The 18,476-nt window shown below is 38.6% G+C and overlaps 1 protein-coding gene across 1 annotated transcript in view; it reads left to right on the top strand.

Annotated features, from left to right (window-relative positions):
* The window catches only part of ACER3 (alkaline ceramidase 3), a 213,898-nt gene that overhangs the window by 139,311 nt on the left and 56,111 nt on the right, over nt 1–18,476 (top strand). The window contains exon 4 of the mRNA XM_036744926.1: nt 14,450–14,502. Coding sequence (XP_036600821.1) covers nt 14,450–14,502 — 53 coding nt within the window. The remainder of the gene's footprint in view (nt 1–14,449; nt 14,503–18,476) is intronic.

Below are 18,476 nucleotides of genomic sequence, written 5' to 3'. Positions count from 1 at the left end.
GCCTAACACATAGTAAGAGAAATGCTTTTTGATTGAGATTGATTGAGTCTAAGGTTTTTTCTGACTCTGGTATTCTATGTTTTAAGTTCTAACCCAGTTTAAGTTCTTACCCTGTCCTGACTTTCTATGTTGTTAGGTTCCATCAGGTTCTCACTTTTTATGTTCTAAGGCCACTTCTAGCCACACACAGCTACCAAAGTAATTTTCCTCAAGCATGGATCTGTCACTAAATAGCACTTGTTTCTGTTTTGGCCAGAGATCCTGAGGGTCTTCCCTTTCCAGATTGATTTTTTTTGACTAGGTGAAAGAGGCCATTCTTTGCCTCATTTCTTACCTAGCCTTAATCACCGAATGGGCATTGCCTCAAACACTGAGACTTGGGAAAGACCTTAGCTTAAAAAAGCTAAGGTCTCCCATTGCATCCAGGGCCGTCTCCAGTCATCCTGATTTATATCTTCCTACTGAACCTAGCTGGCTCCAGAGAAGACATTGGGGCTAATGGCTTTGCACAGCCCTCCCTCACTTAAATCCAATTCACTTGCAACAACAATAACTCAGTAAACTTCACTTTTATGCCTGTAAGATACATACATATATGGTCTCCAGTAAATCTGCTATTTGACTTTTAAAATCCTTCACAACCTGGCCCCAACTTATCTTTCCAGACTTATTTTCCATTACTCTCCTTCCCATACCACATGGTTAAGCCAGACCTGTTTTCTCTCTGTTCCTTGCCTACAACAGTCTAACCTTTCTTCTTTATATTGTTGGACCTTGGACTTGCTGTCCCTCATGGCTGGAATGCACTGCCTTCTCACCGCTGTGTCATAGGAGCTCTTAACACTAAATCCATCCCTGCTTTCAGTTCTTAAATCATTTGACATTAACATTAAAAATTCTCCTGAATCTATATTTTTATTCCCAATCTTTCTCAAAAACTTCAATCCCATACCATCAACTGTCTGCTGGACATATCTACCTGGCTGTTCTACTAACATCTGAAATTCAAAATGTCTAAATTATAATTCCACGTTTTCTTTCTTGAACTATCCCCAGCTCCAGATTTCCCACTTCATTCTCCCGGTTAACCTCATTCATATAACCTCATAGTTAACCTTGACTCTGCCTGCTACCTCACCCCATATCTCAACAATGACCAAATCCTATTGGTTCTACTGATACAGCTTTTCTTGCATCCATCCCTATGTTTCTACCTACATAGCCATTACTATAGTTTAGGCTCCTTACCTTTTTGCCTGAACTGTTATGATAACCTCCTAATTGAATACACATTTCCTCTTGACTCCATCTTCTGCATGAAGTTCTCTCTGATCACTCCTCAAATTACCTAGTATTTACTTATCTATGTATATATTGTATCCCTTTAGTAGCATCATAGTCCTCCATAAGGGCAAGGGCTGTTGTTTTTGCCTTTGTGGGCCCGGTAATCAGCGCATTGCCTGGCCCATTAAAGTGTGAGCTTCACTTTTAACTGCCTAGTTACAAGTGCTCAAAAATATATAAATATTTTCTTGTCTGTAAAATAGTATAGTCACACCCTATACTACCTATCCTCAAAGAATTGCTGTGAATGAAGTGGCACTTTGAATGTCAATGTGAATGTGAACAAAGGCACTTTGTTAACCATAAAATACTATATAAATGTGAACTTTTATCACTGTTATCATAATTATTACTAGAAGCTCATTAAGTGCTTTGTTATTTACATGAATTTAATGAATTTCACAAAATATTAGCTATAATTCCCATTAGTTCAGCTCTTATAATACCCTACTCTGTAAGTGATTTTAGTTAATTATTTCTCAAAACTGAAAAGAAAAAGGGAGTTTAAAAAAAAAAGCATATGACAGATCCACCAAGCTAGTACCATAGAAAGAGTTATAATGTAAGAAGAAAAAATTGCTATAGAGATACCTAGTAATTCACAGATGGTGGAGTCTAAGAAAGGGATTAATAATAAGACTCGTGGCCTCAGATATCAGTACGTAGATGCACAGAAATAGGAACAAACAAGGTGAACTAGAAATCCTATTATGTTCTCAAATATTCAGTGATATCTGTGAGCTCATTAATTTGGGGGGGGGGTCCCTTCAGTGATGCAGATCGCTGCAAAGACTGTTGTAGTCCGTGTTCTTATGTCAACAGCATGGGTAGAGTGATAGCATTAAACGATCGGCCTTTATTTCTGTGGAAAACTTGGGGTCTTTAAAGGAGCTTTACAATTTCCCAAAGACATTCCAATGTACTCACCACTTCCTATTCAACTCTGAGCCCTCCTTAACATCCATTAGTACTGTGTATCCTACATATGATTATGTATGCACAAGTTTTACAGGTTCTCTTTCCAAATGCGTGTGATAATCCAGGAGATTGATATTCTTCATCTATTTGGGCTTTCTTATGGGCATGGTCAGGCCAGACTTTTTTTGAATGTTTCTAGATCTCTTCCAGGATGGTGTGCTTTGTTTTTGGGAAACAGTGAAACTAGCATAATGTCATCTACAAATGGGAACGTCTGGAGGACCTTGCTATCCACAAAATAAATCCTCTTCAGCTTGGGCTCTGAACAGGGTCTTTTCTGTCTCTTTGTAGTTTTTGCCACAAAGATGGAAAAAATCATTGAGCACATACATCTCTTGTTTTATTTTTCATCTTATATTTAAGATCAGAGGGTCGTTGAAAAGTTATTTCTGTTGTGTTTTTCAGGGAATCTCGAATGATTTTTTTGAAGTATAAGGATGGGAGGTACATTGTTAGAAAATAGCCTTATTTAAAGCAGCATTTTGTGCTACTAAGTACTTTTTTCATAATCAAACAATGTGATCTTATATTCTCAACATCTTTCAGGCTTTAGAGCCTACTATGTGCTAGGTGCTGAAGAGACAAAGAAAAAAGAATTTATTTGGTAAAGAAATGGTCCATCGGTGAATATTGCTTTGAAAGCCGCCTTGTGCCCTGTTAATATTCCAATAAGGATTCCCTTAGTCTGTATATAGACAACTCATATAAAAATGTTATATGGTTGGGAGAGAAAGAGTATGTGTGTGTGTGTGTGTGTGTGTGTGTGTGTGTGTGTGTGTCTCATAGTTAAGTAGTTACTGATCTTCTCAGTTTTGTCTTTTTTAGTATTAATATGGCCCATAGTTTTTTTTTTACTACTTTAGTATCTTCTCCCCTTAGGTTCCTTGTATGTTGATCCTAAAACACGAGGCAGAGTCAAGATGATGGAGTATTTAGTAGCAATATGGAATACCTCCCCATTAAATCTCTTCCACAAAGATCTAGAAAATGCACTAGGCCTTGTTTCTGATGAAGAAAACCCCAAAAATGTCATAGTAAGTAACTTTTCTGGCCCAGAGAGGCTTAGGGAAACAGAAGGAGAGGTCTGTGGACACAGGGCAAGATTTGGCAGGAGCACGCTGCTCACGGAGCATTCCAACACCCAGGAACTAAAAGAGAGCTGAGACTGGGCCCCAGCACAGGAAGTCAGAAAGAGATCTGTGAGCAGGCAAAGGAACAGGTGCCATCTGGCAGGTTGGTTGCTCACTACACAGTGCTGGGTCACAGATCCTGAGTGGAGATGACCTCAAGGGAGAGCATGGGCCCTACTGTGTACTAAGGAACAAATAAATTTCAGAAGCAAATATTTACAGTGTGGCTCTGTTCCCAGGAGCAGAATAAGAATTCGTTGTTGAAGTTGAACCCAGTGTTGTAGCCTACAATGGAATAACCAGAACAGGATTCCCAGATTAAAGGGGGGCCTGCAGTTCAGTCACTCTGAACCTGCAGAGCCTCGCAGTTAGCTAGTAGTGGCTTAGTCCAGTAGCAAGCTACTGAGATTCCTGACCAGGGTTAAGCCAACAGACCCAAACCAAGTCAGGAACTGGCAGAGGTCAGATTCAAAGGATGTGAATAGACCTCACCCTGGATCACATCACTTTGGTAGCAATAAAAGCTTGTAGACTCCCAGCCTGAGATGTGAAAACAGTGGGTTATAAGAGGACAGAAGCTCAAGCCAGACATTTCCCTTCCCACCTCAGCCACTCCTAAAGCATATGGAACCCATCACCAATATAAAGCTCAATATACAAACTCAGAAGAAGAAAATAACCCAAAAACATCTATAAGCAAATGAGAGAAAACAGGAAAAGATAGGAGAGCTATGGGAAAAGATATAAAAAGAGAATTAACACTTTGGAACAAGAGGTTGAAAACTTTACTGAAGAAACTATTCCTTAAAAGTTAGAATTGACTAAATAGAAATTAATGGCTCCATGAGACATCAAGAAATGATAAAACAAAGTCAAAAGACTGAAAAAAGTAGAAGAAAAGGGTAAATATCTCATGGGAAAAACAGCTGACCCAGGAAAGAGATCAAGGAGAGATTACTTAAGAATCTTTAGACTACCTTGAAAGCCTTGACCAAAAAAAAGAGCCCAAACATCATGTTTAAAAAGAAAAACAATTGTAAAAGAAAACTGCCTAGATCTCTTAGAACCAGAAGGCAAAGTACAAATAGAAAGAATCTACCAGTCACTTCCTGAAGGAAACTCCAAAATGAAAAATCTCAAGAATATCATATCCAAAATTCAGAGCTCCTGATTCAAGGAAAAAGTGCTGCAAGCAGCCAGAAAGAAAGATTTTAAGTACTATGACACCTCAGTCAGGGTTACACAAGATTTAGCAGTCACTAGGATCAAAGAACAGAGAACTTCAAATATGATAGTCCAGAAGGCAGAGAATCTACGCTTACAACTAAGAATAACCCACCCAGAGAAATTGAGTATAATCCAACAGAGGAAAAAAATGCATCTTTAATTGAATAGAGGACTCCCAATCATTCCTGATGAATGGACCAAAGCTGCATAGAAAATTTGACATAAAAATACAGGAATCAAGAAAAGCATAAAAAGATAAAGGGACCACTATTTACATTCTTTGATGGAAGATGTAGTATAATTGCATCTCACCCAGCAAGATTCTCAATATATTGATTCAATATATTCAATATATATATTCAATATATATTCTCCTCAATATACATTTAGTCTAATCTAGCTGCATTTCCTGTCTTCATTTTTTTTGGTTCTGTTTCTACCTACCCTATAAACACAATCAGAATGTAATATTAGGGTTCAAGTATGGTGGTTCTACTGTCCTTTATTGGTGAAATTAGTTTTTTATAGTAATCTTTGCAGATCTTTTCATTTTTCTTCTATTTGCTGGCTTTCTTCTGTTTTCATCCTTCAGAGCCCTTGGGATGAGTTTGCTTAGTTGGATCACTTGCAAAACTTCCTTTAAACTGAGTTTACCTTCCACAGCTTTACTCTACTTTTTGAGACTATACTATTCATAATCAGCCATCATCCTTCATTGTAAAAGTTCACAAATAAATTTATTTTAAACCTGCTTTGCCTTTGGCTGCCATCTCTCTCTCTACTTGGCAAGCAAGTCAAATGTTCTGTGACTAAAGCACTTTCTGGGCAGCAAAGTGGTGCAATGCATGAAGATCTAAGCCTGTAGTCAGGAAGACCTGAGTTCAAGTCTTTCGTCAGAAACTTCCTAGCTGTGTGACTGCTGGCCAAGTCACTTAACCTGTGTCTGCTTCTGTTTCCTCAATTGTAAAATGGAGATGATAATAACACCTCCCAGGGTTGTTGTGAGGATCAAATGAGATAATATTTGTAAAGCACTTAGCATAGTGCCTGGCACATAGTAGGTCCTATATAAATGCTTTTTCCTTCTTTTCTTCCTTTTTTTCTTCATTCCTTCCTGGACCCTTTCACTTTTGTTGTGGCATTATATTTATAACATTTAACTATTGTAAAAAGGGGTTTCTTTGGGGTTTTTTTGTAAAAAAAAACTGGTAGCATTGTAAATTTTGGAGACTCACATTTCTTATTTCTGATTTTTGTCTAAGTAATATCCAGGATTGAGTTGTTTCAGTTATATGCCATCTTTTTTTCATTATTCTTTCTTCTTGCTTTTTTACTAATTCTGATATTTGCCCTGAAAAGTTAGTGTTCTAACTATACACAGCTGATTCAGGAATAGCATCTATAGAAATAACTAGTCTTTTCCTTTTTAATTTTTTGTGATGCTATTTGGTGCTCACCATTTTGAATGGTTGTCACTTCTTTTCTCAAAAAAAAGTGTTCATGATTTAAAAGCTTGGGGCTTCTTTGTAACCTACAAGTCTTTAGCATCTCTCCTTTTTCCTTTTTTTCTATATACTTCTCACCATCCTTATCTTTTCCCACCCCATTGAAGTCACTGAGCAGCAGAGTATATGTTTATTTGAGAGTATTACCAAGTTCTTCATAGAATTTTTCTCCTTCTCTGTGCACAGCAACTGATGTTGGTACTTTAATTATTTTCATGGCACTGTGTAATTTCTTATCATCAGTTATATATCACAATATTGCTAGAAATCTCATGAAATAATGTTTCTTTGTTGCCTTTAAATATATGAATAAAAAAAATCTGCTATCTGCTTTTTTTTGCCTCTCCAAAAGGTACCTGTGGCCCTTCCTTGCATTTAGCTGATACTTCCTTCTTCGTTCTTGTTTTGTTTATAGCATGAATGTCAGAATTAATAAGATTCAGCTTCTCTAGAAGCATGTTCATTTATCAGTCATTGAACAAGAACCTCACATTTAACATACAGTCATATTAAGTTTATGGATAGTCTACAAACCATGTGATTCGTACTTTTCTTCCTTTCCTACCAGTTTGCCTCTGTCACTTTGTAGCTGAAAGGGGCTACACGGAGCTAAGGATGAGGCATATTTGACCTCATTGGTATTGCTAAGACTTGATGAGATTAGCCCTATGACTGTAAAATTACTTTGGAAGTGTATACTTCATTCAACGAATCCATGATCTAATCAATCCAGATACTTTCTCCTATTATATTAATTGCAACCCATTTATACCCTTTTATACTGTGAGACCCTTGCCCATATCCTCCCTAAAAGCCAACAGAGAATCTGCCCCATTCACTGGAAGATTTGTTCCAGACCTTTAAATATTACAGGCTTATGGATGCAGCCATCACTCTAGTCTATCCATCTGTTACCCTTTGGTCTTACTAACTGACAGATCTCCCTCCTTTTCTAATTATACTTGACCTAAATGACCTCACACTTTTGGTGCACAAGTCAACTGTAGTAATCTGTTATAGCCAATTTACAGCCACTCCAGGTCTCTCTATTGCACTTTGGGTCACCCACAATTTTGGTTCTTAGAGATAGTAGTATTCCTTGACTTGTAGCCATACACTACATACAAAAAGTATTGGTGCCCCCAAAAGAGGTTTTTTTTTTGTTTCAAAGAGAAGCTCAGGATCATTAAAAGTATTACATACAGTGTTCCAAACAGAGTTTTACCTGCTCTCCTCCTATTCAATTCTTGGCTCATTATTTATCTACCTGCTTTTTCTAGATGTGTTGATGGAGTGACTCATTTAGTTGTCCATCTGACTGCATATCTGGTTTCCTTCAAGACTAATCTCAAATGCTACCTTCTATAAGAGACCTTATAGCTGATTCCTCTAGCTGCTAGTGTCTATTCTTTAAGGGTACTTTGTATCTATTTGTTCTCTATCTTGTATAGACCTACATATATATACGTGTTGTGTCCTCTGTTACAATGTAAGCTCCTTGAGGGCAGGAAAGGTTCACTTTTGTCTTTGTATCCCTAACACTGAGCACAGTGCCTGGTATATAGTATAGTTGTGGTTTGTCTTTCATTCTCCAAGAGAACCATGATATCAGGGAGATGATGACATGATTTTCAGTTGACTTTGATTTGAGTGAGGGAGGACTGTGCAAAGTCACCAAGTCTCACTTTCTCCTCCAGAGCCATCTGGGTCCAGTGGCCAAATATAGATCAGAACAATGGAGATGGCTCAGGATGCAATGGGAGACTTTGGCCCTTTTAAAGCTAAGGTCTTTTCAGGTTCCCACTTTGAGGCAGTACCCATTCAGTGAATGATTTTTTTTTTTAATCAGACTGTGAGGGGAAGACCCTGAAGATTGCTGGCCAAAACAGTTTCTGTTTACATTCATTCTGAGCCAGGAGGTCCCAAAAATAACCATTAAGTGGTGCTTGGGCAAGGACCTGTTGTTGTCCAATCCATAAGATCCAGAGTGAATTGGGTTTAAGGCTTGGTCTTTGAGAAAGAAATCTAGCCAGTAAAGCCCAAATTAATCAGGTAGCTTTTGGCCATCAAAATTTACCTTCCTTTGGGCAGAACACCCTCAGGTAAAGGGAGAGGAGAGGAGAGGAGAGAAGGGGAGAGGATGGACGAACAAGTTGAGTTGCCCCACTGGAACTGGCCATCCCATTCAGGCAGCTCAGATTACTCACAGGTTGTGGTTTGTCCTTCATTCTCAAAGAGGACCATGACAATATAGTAGATGCTTAATGAATGTTTGTTATTAGAATGTGGACAATAGGCATTTTGTTTTGCTTTTCTTGTGATGGTAAACTAAATGCTTCAAGTAGTTCCCAGATCTCATTAAAGATTCTCTACAGTGTTCTTTGATTTGATGCAATTGACACTGGTATAAGGAACTCTAGGTGTGGAAACTTCCCCTACCTGTGTAAGTCAGCACCTTCTCTGTAACTTATAGTCTTAAGAGACTTGTAGAATGTCATTTACAAATAGGAGGCTCTGGAGGGCCTCACTTTCTACAAGGAATGCCACTTCCATTTGTAATTCTTGCTGGACATCATCCATAACAGTGGCAAACACTTTACCAGAATACATCTCCCTATTCTATACCTCACTTGATATTAATAATCATAGGCCCATCAAACATAATTTTCTTTGTTGTCAAGGGATCTTATATCATCTTAACATGCATGGTAGAAGCATTTTGTTTAAAAGCCTTTAAGGCTATATTTACTTTATCAAGTCAAAATGAGATGGAGTGTTTTTTAAGCCAACAAACTATAAACACAATAATATGTTCTTTACACCTTTCCAATCATTCATGTGACAGAAAAGATGTCTGTTGTAAGAAATCACTCATGTCTGTTCCCTTATTTCCATCAGTATGTATATAGGTCATTCTCATAATAATTATATAGAATATAACAGTAGGCATGAGAGTTAGTAGTTATTTATATCTTCTCTAATGTCTATTTCAGTAGTATTTTTTTCCATGATTTTTCCAATATTTCAGTATTAAGCCCTCAATCAGATAATCTTGAAAGTCAGTCCCTCAGTGCTTTCCACATTTTTGAACATAGATTTCTTGTGTATTTTTGCCTGGTCCATCTTCCTGTCCCTCCCCTCTTTTATACCATTTCAGTTTCCTCATACAACACATCAGAGACAGTGCTTTTAGAGTCCAAATGTGGTGCTTCTATTGCCATCAATGATGAAAACAGTTTTTCATATAAATACTAATATAGTTATTCTATTTCATATCTGTTGCCCTTTAACCAGTGTCATCTTTTAATGCTCTTGGAATGATCTGGCATAACTTGGTCTCATACTAAGAATTTTGTAGACTCAGTTTTTTACTCCATCAACATTTGCCAGGAGTTTTTTAGTTCACACTACTTATAATCTTCTGCCATCTTTCTGCATTAAATTTTGAAAATTATTTTATATTCTAAACCAGCTCTCACCATTAGCTTCCATGTTCTTCTTGAGAGAATGTTTGCACACCAAGGAAGGTTATAGGCTCTTTATATTTATCATTATGTCAATGGCTAACAATTTAAATCTTGTAGGAAATTATAATAGGCTATACTGATATCTTAGCATTTATCTCTCCTTTTCCTAGAGCAGGTAGGTGGTATAGTGGATAGAATGCCAGGCCTAGAGTCAGGAAGACCTGGGTTCAAATCTAGACTCAAGACACTCACTAGCTGTGTAACCTTGGACAATTCATTTAACCCTGTTTGCCTCAGTTTCCTCATAAAATGAGCTGGAGAAGGAAATGGCAAATGATTGGCATTATCTTTGCCAAGAAAACCCCAAACAGGGTCACAAAGAGTTGGACGTGACTGAAAAACAACTCCTTTTTCTGGATCATTAATATTTACTAGAACAAATTGGACCTACTGTAATTATTTATCTCCCATCTTCTTCTCTGTATCTTCCAATCTGATGTTGCTTTTGACCTTTATTCTAATAAGTTGATGGCCTTACAGCACCCAGTCAACTGATTCAGAAATAGTTCCTTCCATAATAATCATCGGTTTCTTGTCTGTCATAAGTCCACTTTGCTTTTTTATGTTATTCAGTGTTCACTATGTCTGGCATTTTCTGACTTTTGAAGAAAATAATAATGGTACTTAGGTTTGAGGTTTCTGAGTAGTCATAAACTTTTGGCCTTTTCTGTTTCTTAATTATGAGCCATATTTTCAAACATATTGTTTGCCATTCTCCCCAGTGCCCAATTTTATACTGAAGTTATTGCCAAATATTAAGTCATGTGTCAGTTTGATTAGGAGGATCTCATCAAGTTTTTTGTAGAATTTTCCTACAGAAGTTTTATCTCAAAGCATGATTGTGACATGAAGGTGACCCCTGGAGTCTTGAAGGCTGTGCAAGTGGAACACAAGCTATGGCAGATTCTACCATCCTGGAAGGACTTTGAATATGGTCCTCAGAACAAATTGTTTGAGCCTTCGAGGACTAGGCTAGCTGAGTATAAAGAGGAATTTTATCAGCAGGTTGGTCACTAGGTAATGAATAGTTTTTTCCTGGTCAAACCATGAAACAAAGAAAAATATAAACTATTCCTTAGTCCTATATGTGGCCTTCTTCCATTTCTATATTGTTGGTGCAGAGTGAAAGATAAAAGATTCATGGGATGCTCAAAATCAGGCAGACCCAGATCGATTCATTCTAAGACCTGTGTTGTTTTCTCTACCACCCAGGGTGGCCTTTTTAATGTTGTAGGTCCTGATCACTAAGGCCACACTAGGTTTCACTTGGAGGATTCTGCACCTGTCACTGAGGTTATCTGGAAGACATTGGATATCTGTTGTTTGTCCTTCATTTTCAAAGAGAACTAATGACATCACAGGGCGGTGTCTTGACTGATTTGTGAGTTGGATTTAAGTAAGGCAGAGTTGTAGAAAGTCATCAGCCTTACTCCATCTTCCAGAGTCATTGAAATCCAGTGGCAAGACAAAAGTCAAGATGACTGGCAGTGGCCAAGGATGCAGTGGATGACCTTGGTGTCTTTGATGTCTGACCAAGATCTAAGTTCTCCACAGTGCCTACTTTAGCTCCCTTTTTGGCTGTTGGAACAAATTGTTCTCATCCTCCCTTTCTGCCAGGGGAAGTCTTCATATGCTTGGGGTAAATACCCCTCTCCAGATCACCAGGAAGTTTGAGACTCACTGATCTCTCTCAGCCTGGTTTAAGCTGTCTGCCAAGATAGTTTTACTGGGCCGTGTCTGTGGAGCAGGCTACACCTTCTTGGAGCCACAGCAGAGAGTAAGCAGACTGTAAAGGTGGATGAGCAGCCCTGAAAAGGGTGGGCAAGCCCTTCCTCCAGAGGTGCTAGCCCCCCTTGAACATCCCCTCTACCCCACTGGGTCTCAAGAACTGGCATACAAAGAGAGGAATGAGCTCTACAGAAATGAGGCAGGTTCCTATGAGTCACAAAGACAACTGGCCGTGTTACTCAATGGTCAGCTTTGCATTATTTTTCCTTTTACAAAAAGCCTCTCTGTAATTCTTGTGTCTAGTAGCCTCTATCCCTTTACAGGAAAGCACAGAAGACTGTCCCCCGGGAATAGCATTTCAGAGAAACACATATAACTGTTAAAAAATAACCATGATGAGATTTTCAGTAACAATACTGCACCTTTGTAGGAAAACAAAAAAGCCCACTTTTGTGTTAAAACAAGTGTCTGCTTATTGTTGTAATTTTAGAAAATGGGAAGAAATTTCCGTGGTGGAATCGAAAGGGCAGCTTGCTGTCGGCCGGCCAAAGATGAGCTACATTCTGGCGGCCTTTAAAAACCTAACCTTGCCAATTCTGGGAAGGGTCAAGGCAGAGTTAAGGGCAATAATGGGACCTCTGCACTTCTACCAGGGGACAGCAGAGGTGTTACATTTGTGTGATGAAGTGTTCATGTTTGCTGTTGAAAGATGCTATCATCTTAATTTTAAGTCTCACTCTATGGACCAAAATTGCAGGGTATCTCGTAAGTCTTACTGCACTTTCCAGCTATTTGGGGTCACTCTGTATAGATCCTTGGAGGACAAAATAAAGAGGGAAATTCTCTTTATTGTATTTATAATGCTATTTTAAATTTACTTTTATTGGTCTTTATTGAAAGGTACTACTCCAAGGTACTTTAATACCTTTCTTGTTAAAACATGCATATTAATATTGCTATCAAGCTTAAGAAAATTATCTTTTTCTTCCCTGGAAGAAAAATTTTATTCAATTTTCATTGTAGCTTCCAAGTGACTCATTATGAAAGTCTTTAATTTGACTTTCATAAACATTTTTCTACCAAATTAGGAGTATGATAAGGAAAGAATAAATTGTGAAGCTTTTCATTTGACAAAGGTTCTGGTATTTTTATTCTACTGACTTCCTAGATTATCTCATTTTTGCTTTATTTTAATAATTAAATAAAGAAGCTTTGGGAAGTTGTGTCTACATAAATGTCATTTAAGTGATATTTAAACTTTATTATTTAAAAAGTTGCTCTTTGTGGTTAATTATTTTAATTTCTCTTTATTTACATAGTTAACATGGTACTATAGAGCAGTGATTGTCAAACTCAGAACCAGCAGGCACTAAAATGTCCTCCTTTTGACTTAGAAAACCATAAAATAGTTTTATGTTTGTTTTTATTTTGTTAAATATTTTGCAATTGTATTTTACTCTGGTTTTGGCACAATCAGGAATATTGCGGGGCCACAGTGTGGCTGTGTGTTTGTCACCTCTGATGTAGAGGACACTGTTTTTTCCCAAGGATTGCCCTATCTCCCTACATCCAGTCATTTTGCCAAGTCCATATAACTAATAGTGCTATGATCACTCCCCCTCAGATCTACAGCCATCACCCTGTGTAGACTCTCATTACCACCCAGTTGACTGTTCTCTCTGGGCTGCAGTTGATTTCTAAGGTCCCTTTCAATTCTACTATGACAGCATTGCAGCAGCCTTTTAACAGGTCTGCCTGCCTTTATTTTCTCACTATTCCAATCCATCCATAATGTCTAATAACTAATCTTCTTGTGCATAGGACTTCAGTAGTTCTTTGTTGCTTATTGAATTAAGGTCTCATTCCCTCCCCTGACATCCCAGGCTCTCCACAGCATGGTATAATGAATGGAGTACTAAATTTAAAGTCAGAAGACCTGGTCTCCAATCCCATTATTACTCCTTGCTGTGAAAATAGTTGTGAGCCCCCTCCCCCACCAGTAGTCTTAAAGCAGGGCACACTGAGAACCTGCTCTAGAATTTATATTCTAGATGAATGGTGTCAAACTCAAATAAAAACAGGAGACATGTTCCAGAAGCATATTGACTTAGAAAAACACATTACTATTATCTGTGTTCCATTACATTTGTATTTATTTTGTTAAATATTTCCCAATTACATGTTAATCTGGTTCTACACTCAGGAGTATTGTGAGCAGCATGTTTGACACTTTTGCTCTAGATGGATCTCTAAGTTCCTTTCTAGCTCTAAAGCCTTTGACAATCAAGCACCATCCTGTCTTTCTAGTCTTATTGTAAACTATTCCTCTCCATGTAACTATTCCTCTCCATGTGCTCAAAGTTCCAGGCAAAGTGATCTACTTTTCTTCCCCCTCTATATGCCCCATGTGCTCCTAACTCTATACTTTTCCTCAGGCTTTTTTCCTCTATCCCCTTCTCCGTTGATTCAAATCTTAAGCATTCTTCAAGACCCAGCTCAAATGGGACATCCTCCATGAAGTCTTCCCTGATTTTCCCAGTAAAAAATTCTTTTTTTCTCAGACTTTGCACAGCACTTTTTTCCTCTTGTGTCCTTATGTTCCGTTTTGTATTGCACTTTTTTATGTATCATATATTGCCCTTTTAAATTGTAATTCTTTGAGAGTAGGGATTTATCTAACACTGAGCACAGGACTCTGTATATAATAGCTGCTTAATTTTTATTTGTTCGACTGTTACAGGGTTTTTAAAGCCTTAGCCTTACTTTAAAAAAAAAAAAAGTACAAACTGTCAGTGAAAAGTCAGATGATTACTGTGTTCAATTCAATAAGCATATGTGCCATCTCCTCCCAAAGTTGCTTTGCATCTATTATACATTGCGCATGCGCGCGCACACACACGTCAACTTGGGATAGTTTTTCTGTATTTTTTATTGTTATCATGTTCATTTTGATGTGTGCAATTATTAAAATTTTGTGGTTTCAAATTTTGTGTGTCTTTTCCTTTTGCAGCTATTGGATGAACTACCCATGATCTACAGCTGTTGTATATTTGTCTACTGCATGTAAGTACTCGCATTTCAGAAGAGAGATTAACCAGCAGTTTGATTTGTAATAAGACATTCTAAGCATTTCTCTTTTGAGGTCAGGACTGCAAGAATTATCATCTAGATGTTACATATGAAAGAACTCTGTGTGACTTGCCTCCAGTCATACAGTTAATCAATGTAAGATCCACACTCTGGGTAGTTCATGAATAAGTAATAGTTCATTTATATCAGATAGAGTTGCACAACTTTAAACAGTTTGAAAAATATAAGCGTTATGTGTACTCCATGGTTGCACTGATGTCCTTGTTCTTGCTACTAACATAGATTTCTTTTTTTTTATTTTTTTCAGGGGGGAAGGTAGGGCAATTGGGGTTAAGTGACTTGCCCAAAGTCACACAGCTAGTGTGTTAAGTGTCTGAGGTCGGATTTGAACTCAGGTCCTCCTGACTTGAGGGCCGGTGCTCTACTCACTGCACCACCTAGCTGCCCCCTAATATAGATTTCAATACCTCCACACCTGAATGAACACTTTATCTTATATGGTGTTTATAGTGTAGTTTATGTGACCCAAAAATGTGCCACCTGATGTCTAACCTCTTAGTGATGAGTCTCTCTTCCCTTAGCCATTTAGACACACAGTTAGTCTCCATGCCCAGACTTAAAGCTTTTCCAGCTGTGTTGGTCCTCCCTTCATATATCCTTTAAGAGTCCAGGGTCACTTCCACATCATGATGAGGAACTGAAGGAGAACTTTATTGGCAAAAGTATTACTCATGTTGAATATAAATTTATGTTATCTCAAAACTCTAGTTCCAGTTTACAAAGGAGCTGACATAGTTGGTTTAAAATTGATTGCCCTCAGAGTCACTGTCTCTTTGTACCAGGGGTACCTGGTCGCACACACTTGACTCTTCTCTTATTACTTTAAAACATAGCATCTGTGGTATTTGCAATATCTAGCATTTTACTAAGCTATTTTGCCTCTCCTTTTTACTTTGAAGACGTTACTCCTCAAAATTTTACCATATTTTTAACTCATCTTTCTATCTCTGTATATATCACTCCTCCTAAACCTATTCTTCCTCCTTCACTGAGACCCCCAGCTCCCCCTCCCTTTAGTACTTTCTCAGACCATTATTCCTGCTCTGGGGGTGTATGCACATTCAGGAAAGACTAGAAACTCTGGTGTAAGGGCTGCCCTCCTTAGGGCTTCTTTCCACCTTGGGTATCCACCTGCCACCCAACTCTCACTTGTGGCTCCAAGGAGCTGTAGCATTAGCAGTGACCACTCCCTGGTGAACTCTTTCAGCAGATGGGCTAAACTAGACTGAGGATAACCAAGGTCTCTCAAACCTGTCAGTGAGTTGAGGGGGGGGTTGTCTACCCCAAGCGTGTGAAGACTTCCTCCAGCAGAACAGAAGGATGAGAACAGTTTGTTCCAACAGCCATGAAATTACTGAAGAAGGTGCTATGGAGTTCTTAGAACTTGGTCAGACATCAAAAAGGCCAACATCACCTACTGCATCCTGGCCCATCACCAGTTGTCTTGACTTCTGTCTTGCCACTGGACTTTGATGACCCTGGAAGAGAGAATGAGACTGACAACTTCAAGCAACTTTGTCTCACTTAAACCCAGTTTATGTGCAAGTCAAAAAACATCACGCATACATTTTACCATTTTCACCCACCTCAGAGTCCTCTGGTGACAGGCAAGTCACAAAGCAGCAGGTGCATATACACTGGGAGCTGTAGTCACAACCCTGCACACAGGCAGGCCAGACCATAGGGTCATTTTCTCACTGGACTGAAGCAGCAGTGGGATTTTGCACATCCCTGGGTATCTGAGCAGCCTTTTTAAGGATGGCACTACTCACCTCCTGGCACAAGAGGTGTGAAAAAAATTTTTTTCCAGAAAGTAAGACTTCTTAAACATGATATATACCTTTTCAGGTGTTGTTACCACTCCTCAAGATGGGAATAATGGAGAAGAAGGAGAATTATGTTCCAGGCTGCAGCTAAATCTTGAATTCCCACTAGTTCATCTGTCAGTAATGGCAGCAGTGACCATATGCTTTTCCCACCACTCTTCCTTTCCCTTTTACTGTGATATACCAAACAATTATCATTTTGTTCATATGGAAACACTATCTACTATTCTTCTGTAAGACATCTCAACTTTGTGTTATAGATAACTTTGTAGATGAGCTTTCAGAGTTTTCTGAGACTCTAAGTGGTTTTTACTTTGCCCATAGTTACACACTTAGTAAATATCAGAGAATAGGATGGCATAGTGTACAGAGTGCCCAACAGTGCTCCAAGCTCACTTAATAAGCATTTATTAATCACCACTTCTCTGCCAGGCACTGTACTAGGCTCTGGAAATACAAAGAATGAGACAGTCCCTCTCCTTTAAGAGCTTGAGATCTTGTACCCAAGACCCTTTTTGATTGCCCTAGAAATACAGAGTAAAAAATATCAATTTGTTCTTTTGTCTTAGACTGTAACTAGAGAGTCAGTTTCCTGGTGTGTTTGTAAATCAGACCACCTCTCCTACAAAATACAAAGTAATTTTATCAGGGAGGGCGCTTAGGAAAGACATATAGAAGGTAGTACTTGAGCTGAATGTTGAGTCAGAAGATAGAAGGTAATGCATTCCCAACATTCCAGGCATAAGGGATGGCTAGAACAAAGGCAAAGAGAGGGGAAATGGAGTGTCATGTAAAAGGAATAAGAAGAAACCCTATTTGGCTGGATTGTCGAGTGCAGGAAGCACTGGGAGAATATTCCAGACTGAGGCTAGAGAGGTAGTTTAGTGGCTACTTGTGAAGGACTTAAAAAGCCAGATAGAGTTTATATGTGCCCCAGACACAATAGGAGTCATTGGAATTCATTAAATAAGGGAGTGCCATGGACACACCTATGCTTTAGGAAAATTACTTTTTATGTTGATAATGGACAAAGTACATAGAGACTTAATCCAGAGAGGCCAATTAGAAAGCTGTTGCAATAATCCAGGTGACAGTGTGAATAGAGAAGAGATGAATGCATTTACTAGCTGTATGACCCTGAGCAAGATATTTAACATCTCTCAGCCCTAGTTTCCTCCATACAATTACCTTAAAATGGAAATAATACTTTTCATCCTTGTTTGTACTTTGTCTCCACCATTAGATTGTAAGCTCCTTGAGGGAAGGTACTATCTTTTGCCTGTTTTTGTACTCCTAGCACTTAGCACAGTGTGTGGCATGTAGTAGGCGCTTAATAAATGTTTATTGTTTGCTGGTAGGAAGTAAAATACCTGCTTTCATAAGATAAATAGTAGAAGTAGTATAGTAGTCTCAGCACTCAAAATATACAGTGCCTATACAAAAGCTATAATATAGAATGCTGTAATGGATCCATGATGTCTTTCGTACATATGAGTACCCCAGTGCCATCAAAAACAGTCAATTCCCACATTGTCTCCTTGGGTGACTTTTGTCCATGTCCTTCTAGCAGTCAGTCCTCTAAAAAGGTTCACCTGGTATTCTAGAAACCTTCCCCTGGACCATTTAATATCTCATGGTGATGTCCTTGTGATCTCTGCCTGTTAATCCTTCATCAAGTCAACATAACAGCCCATCATGGAATCAAGAGACTTTGGTTTGAATTCTAGGCCTCCCCCTTCCTGGCCTGTGAGTGTAGGGATATTACAACCCCTCTTTGGAACACTGTTTATGGAGGCAGAAACTGAGGTTTAGAGAGCTTCTGTGGCCTCCTCTAGTTCAATAACAGAGCCAAATCCAGCTTTTCTGATTCCAAATCCAATTAAACTCTGTTGAAGGGCCAAATAATGACCTCCTGCAGTTGCCCAAGATGAAGCTACAAGTTCCTTGCCATCTCCATAAGTTCAGGCTTGTTATGTAAATTAGGTAAGGGGCACCCTAGATACAAGCAATGAAAAGCAGTGTTTCTGACCATTCACAGGATAGCCCTACTCTATACGTAAA

The sequence above is a fragment of the Trichosurus vulpecula genome, chromosome 2 (genome assembly GCF_011100635.1).
Source record: "Trichosurus vulpecula isolate mTriVul1 chromosome 2, mTriVul1.pri, whole genome shotgun sequence".
Taxonomy (NCBI): domain Eukaryota; kingdom Metazoa; phylum Chordata; class Mammalia; order Diprotodontia; family Phalangeridae; genus Trichosurus; species Trichosurus vulpecula.
The sequence above is the reverse complement of the archived record's forward strand: the minus strand, read 5'-3'. Positions and strand labels throughout refer to the sequence as shown.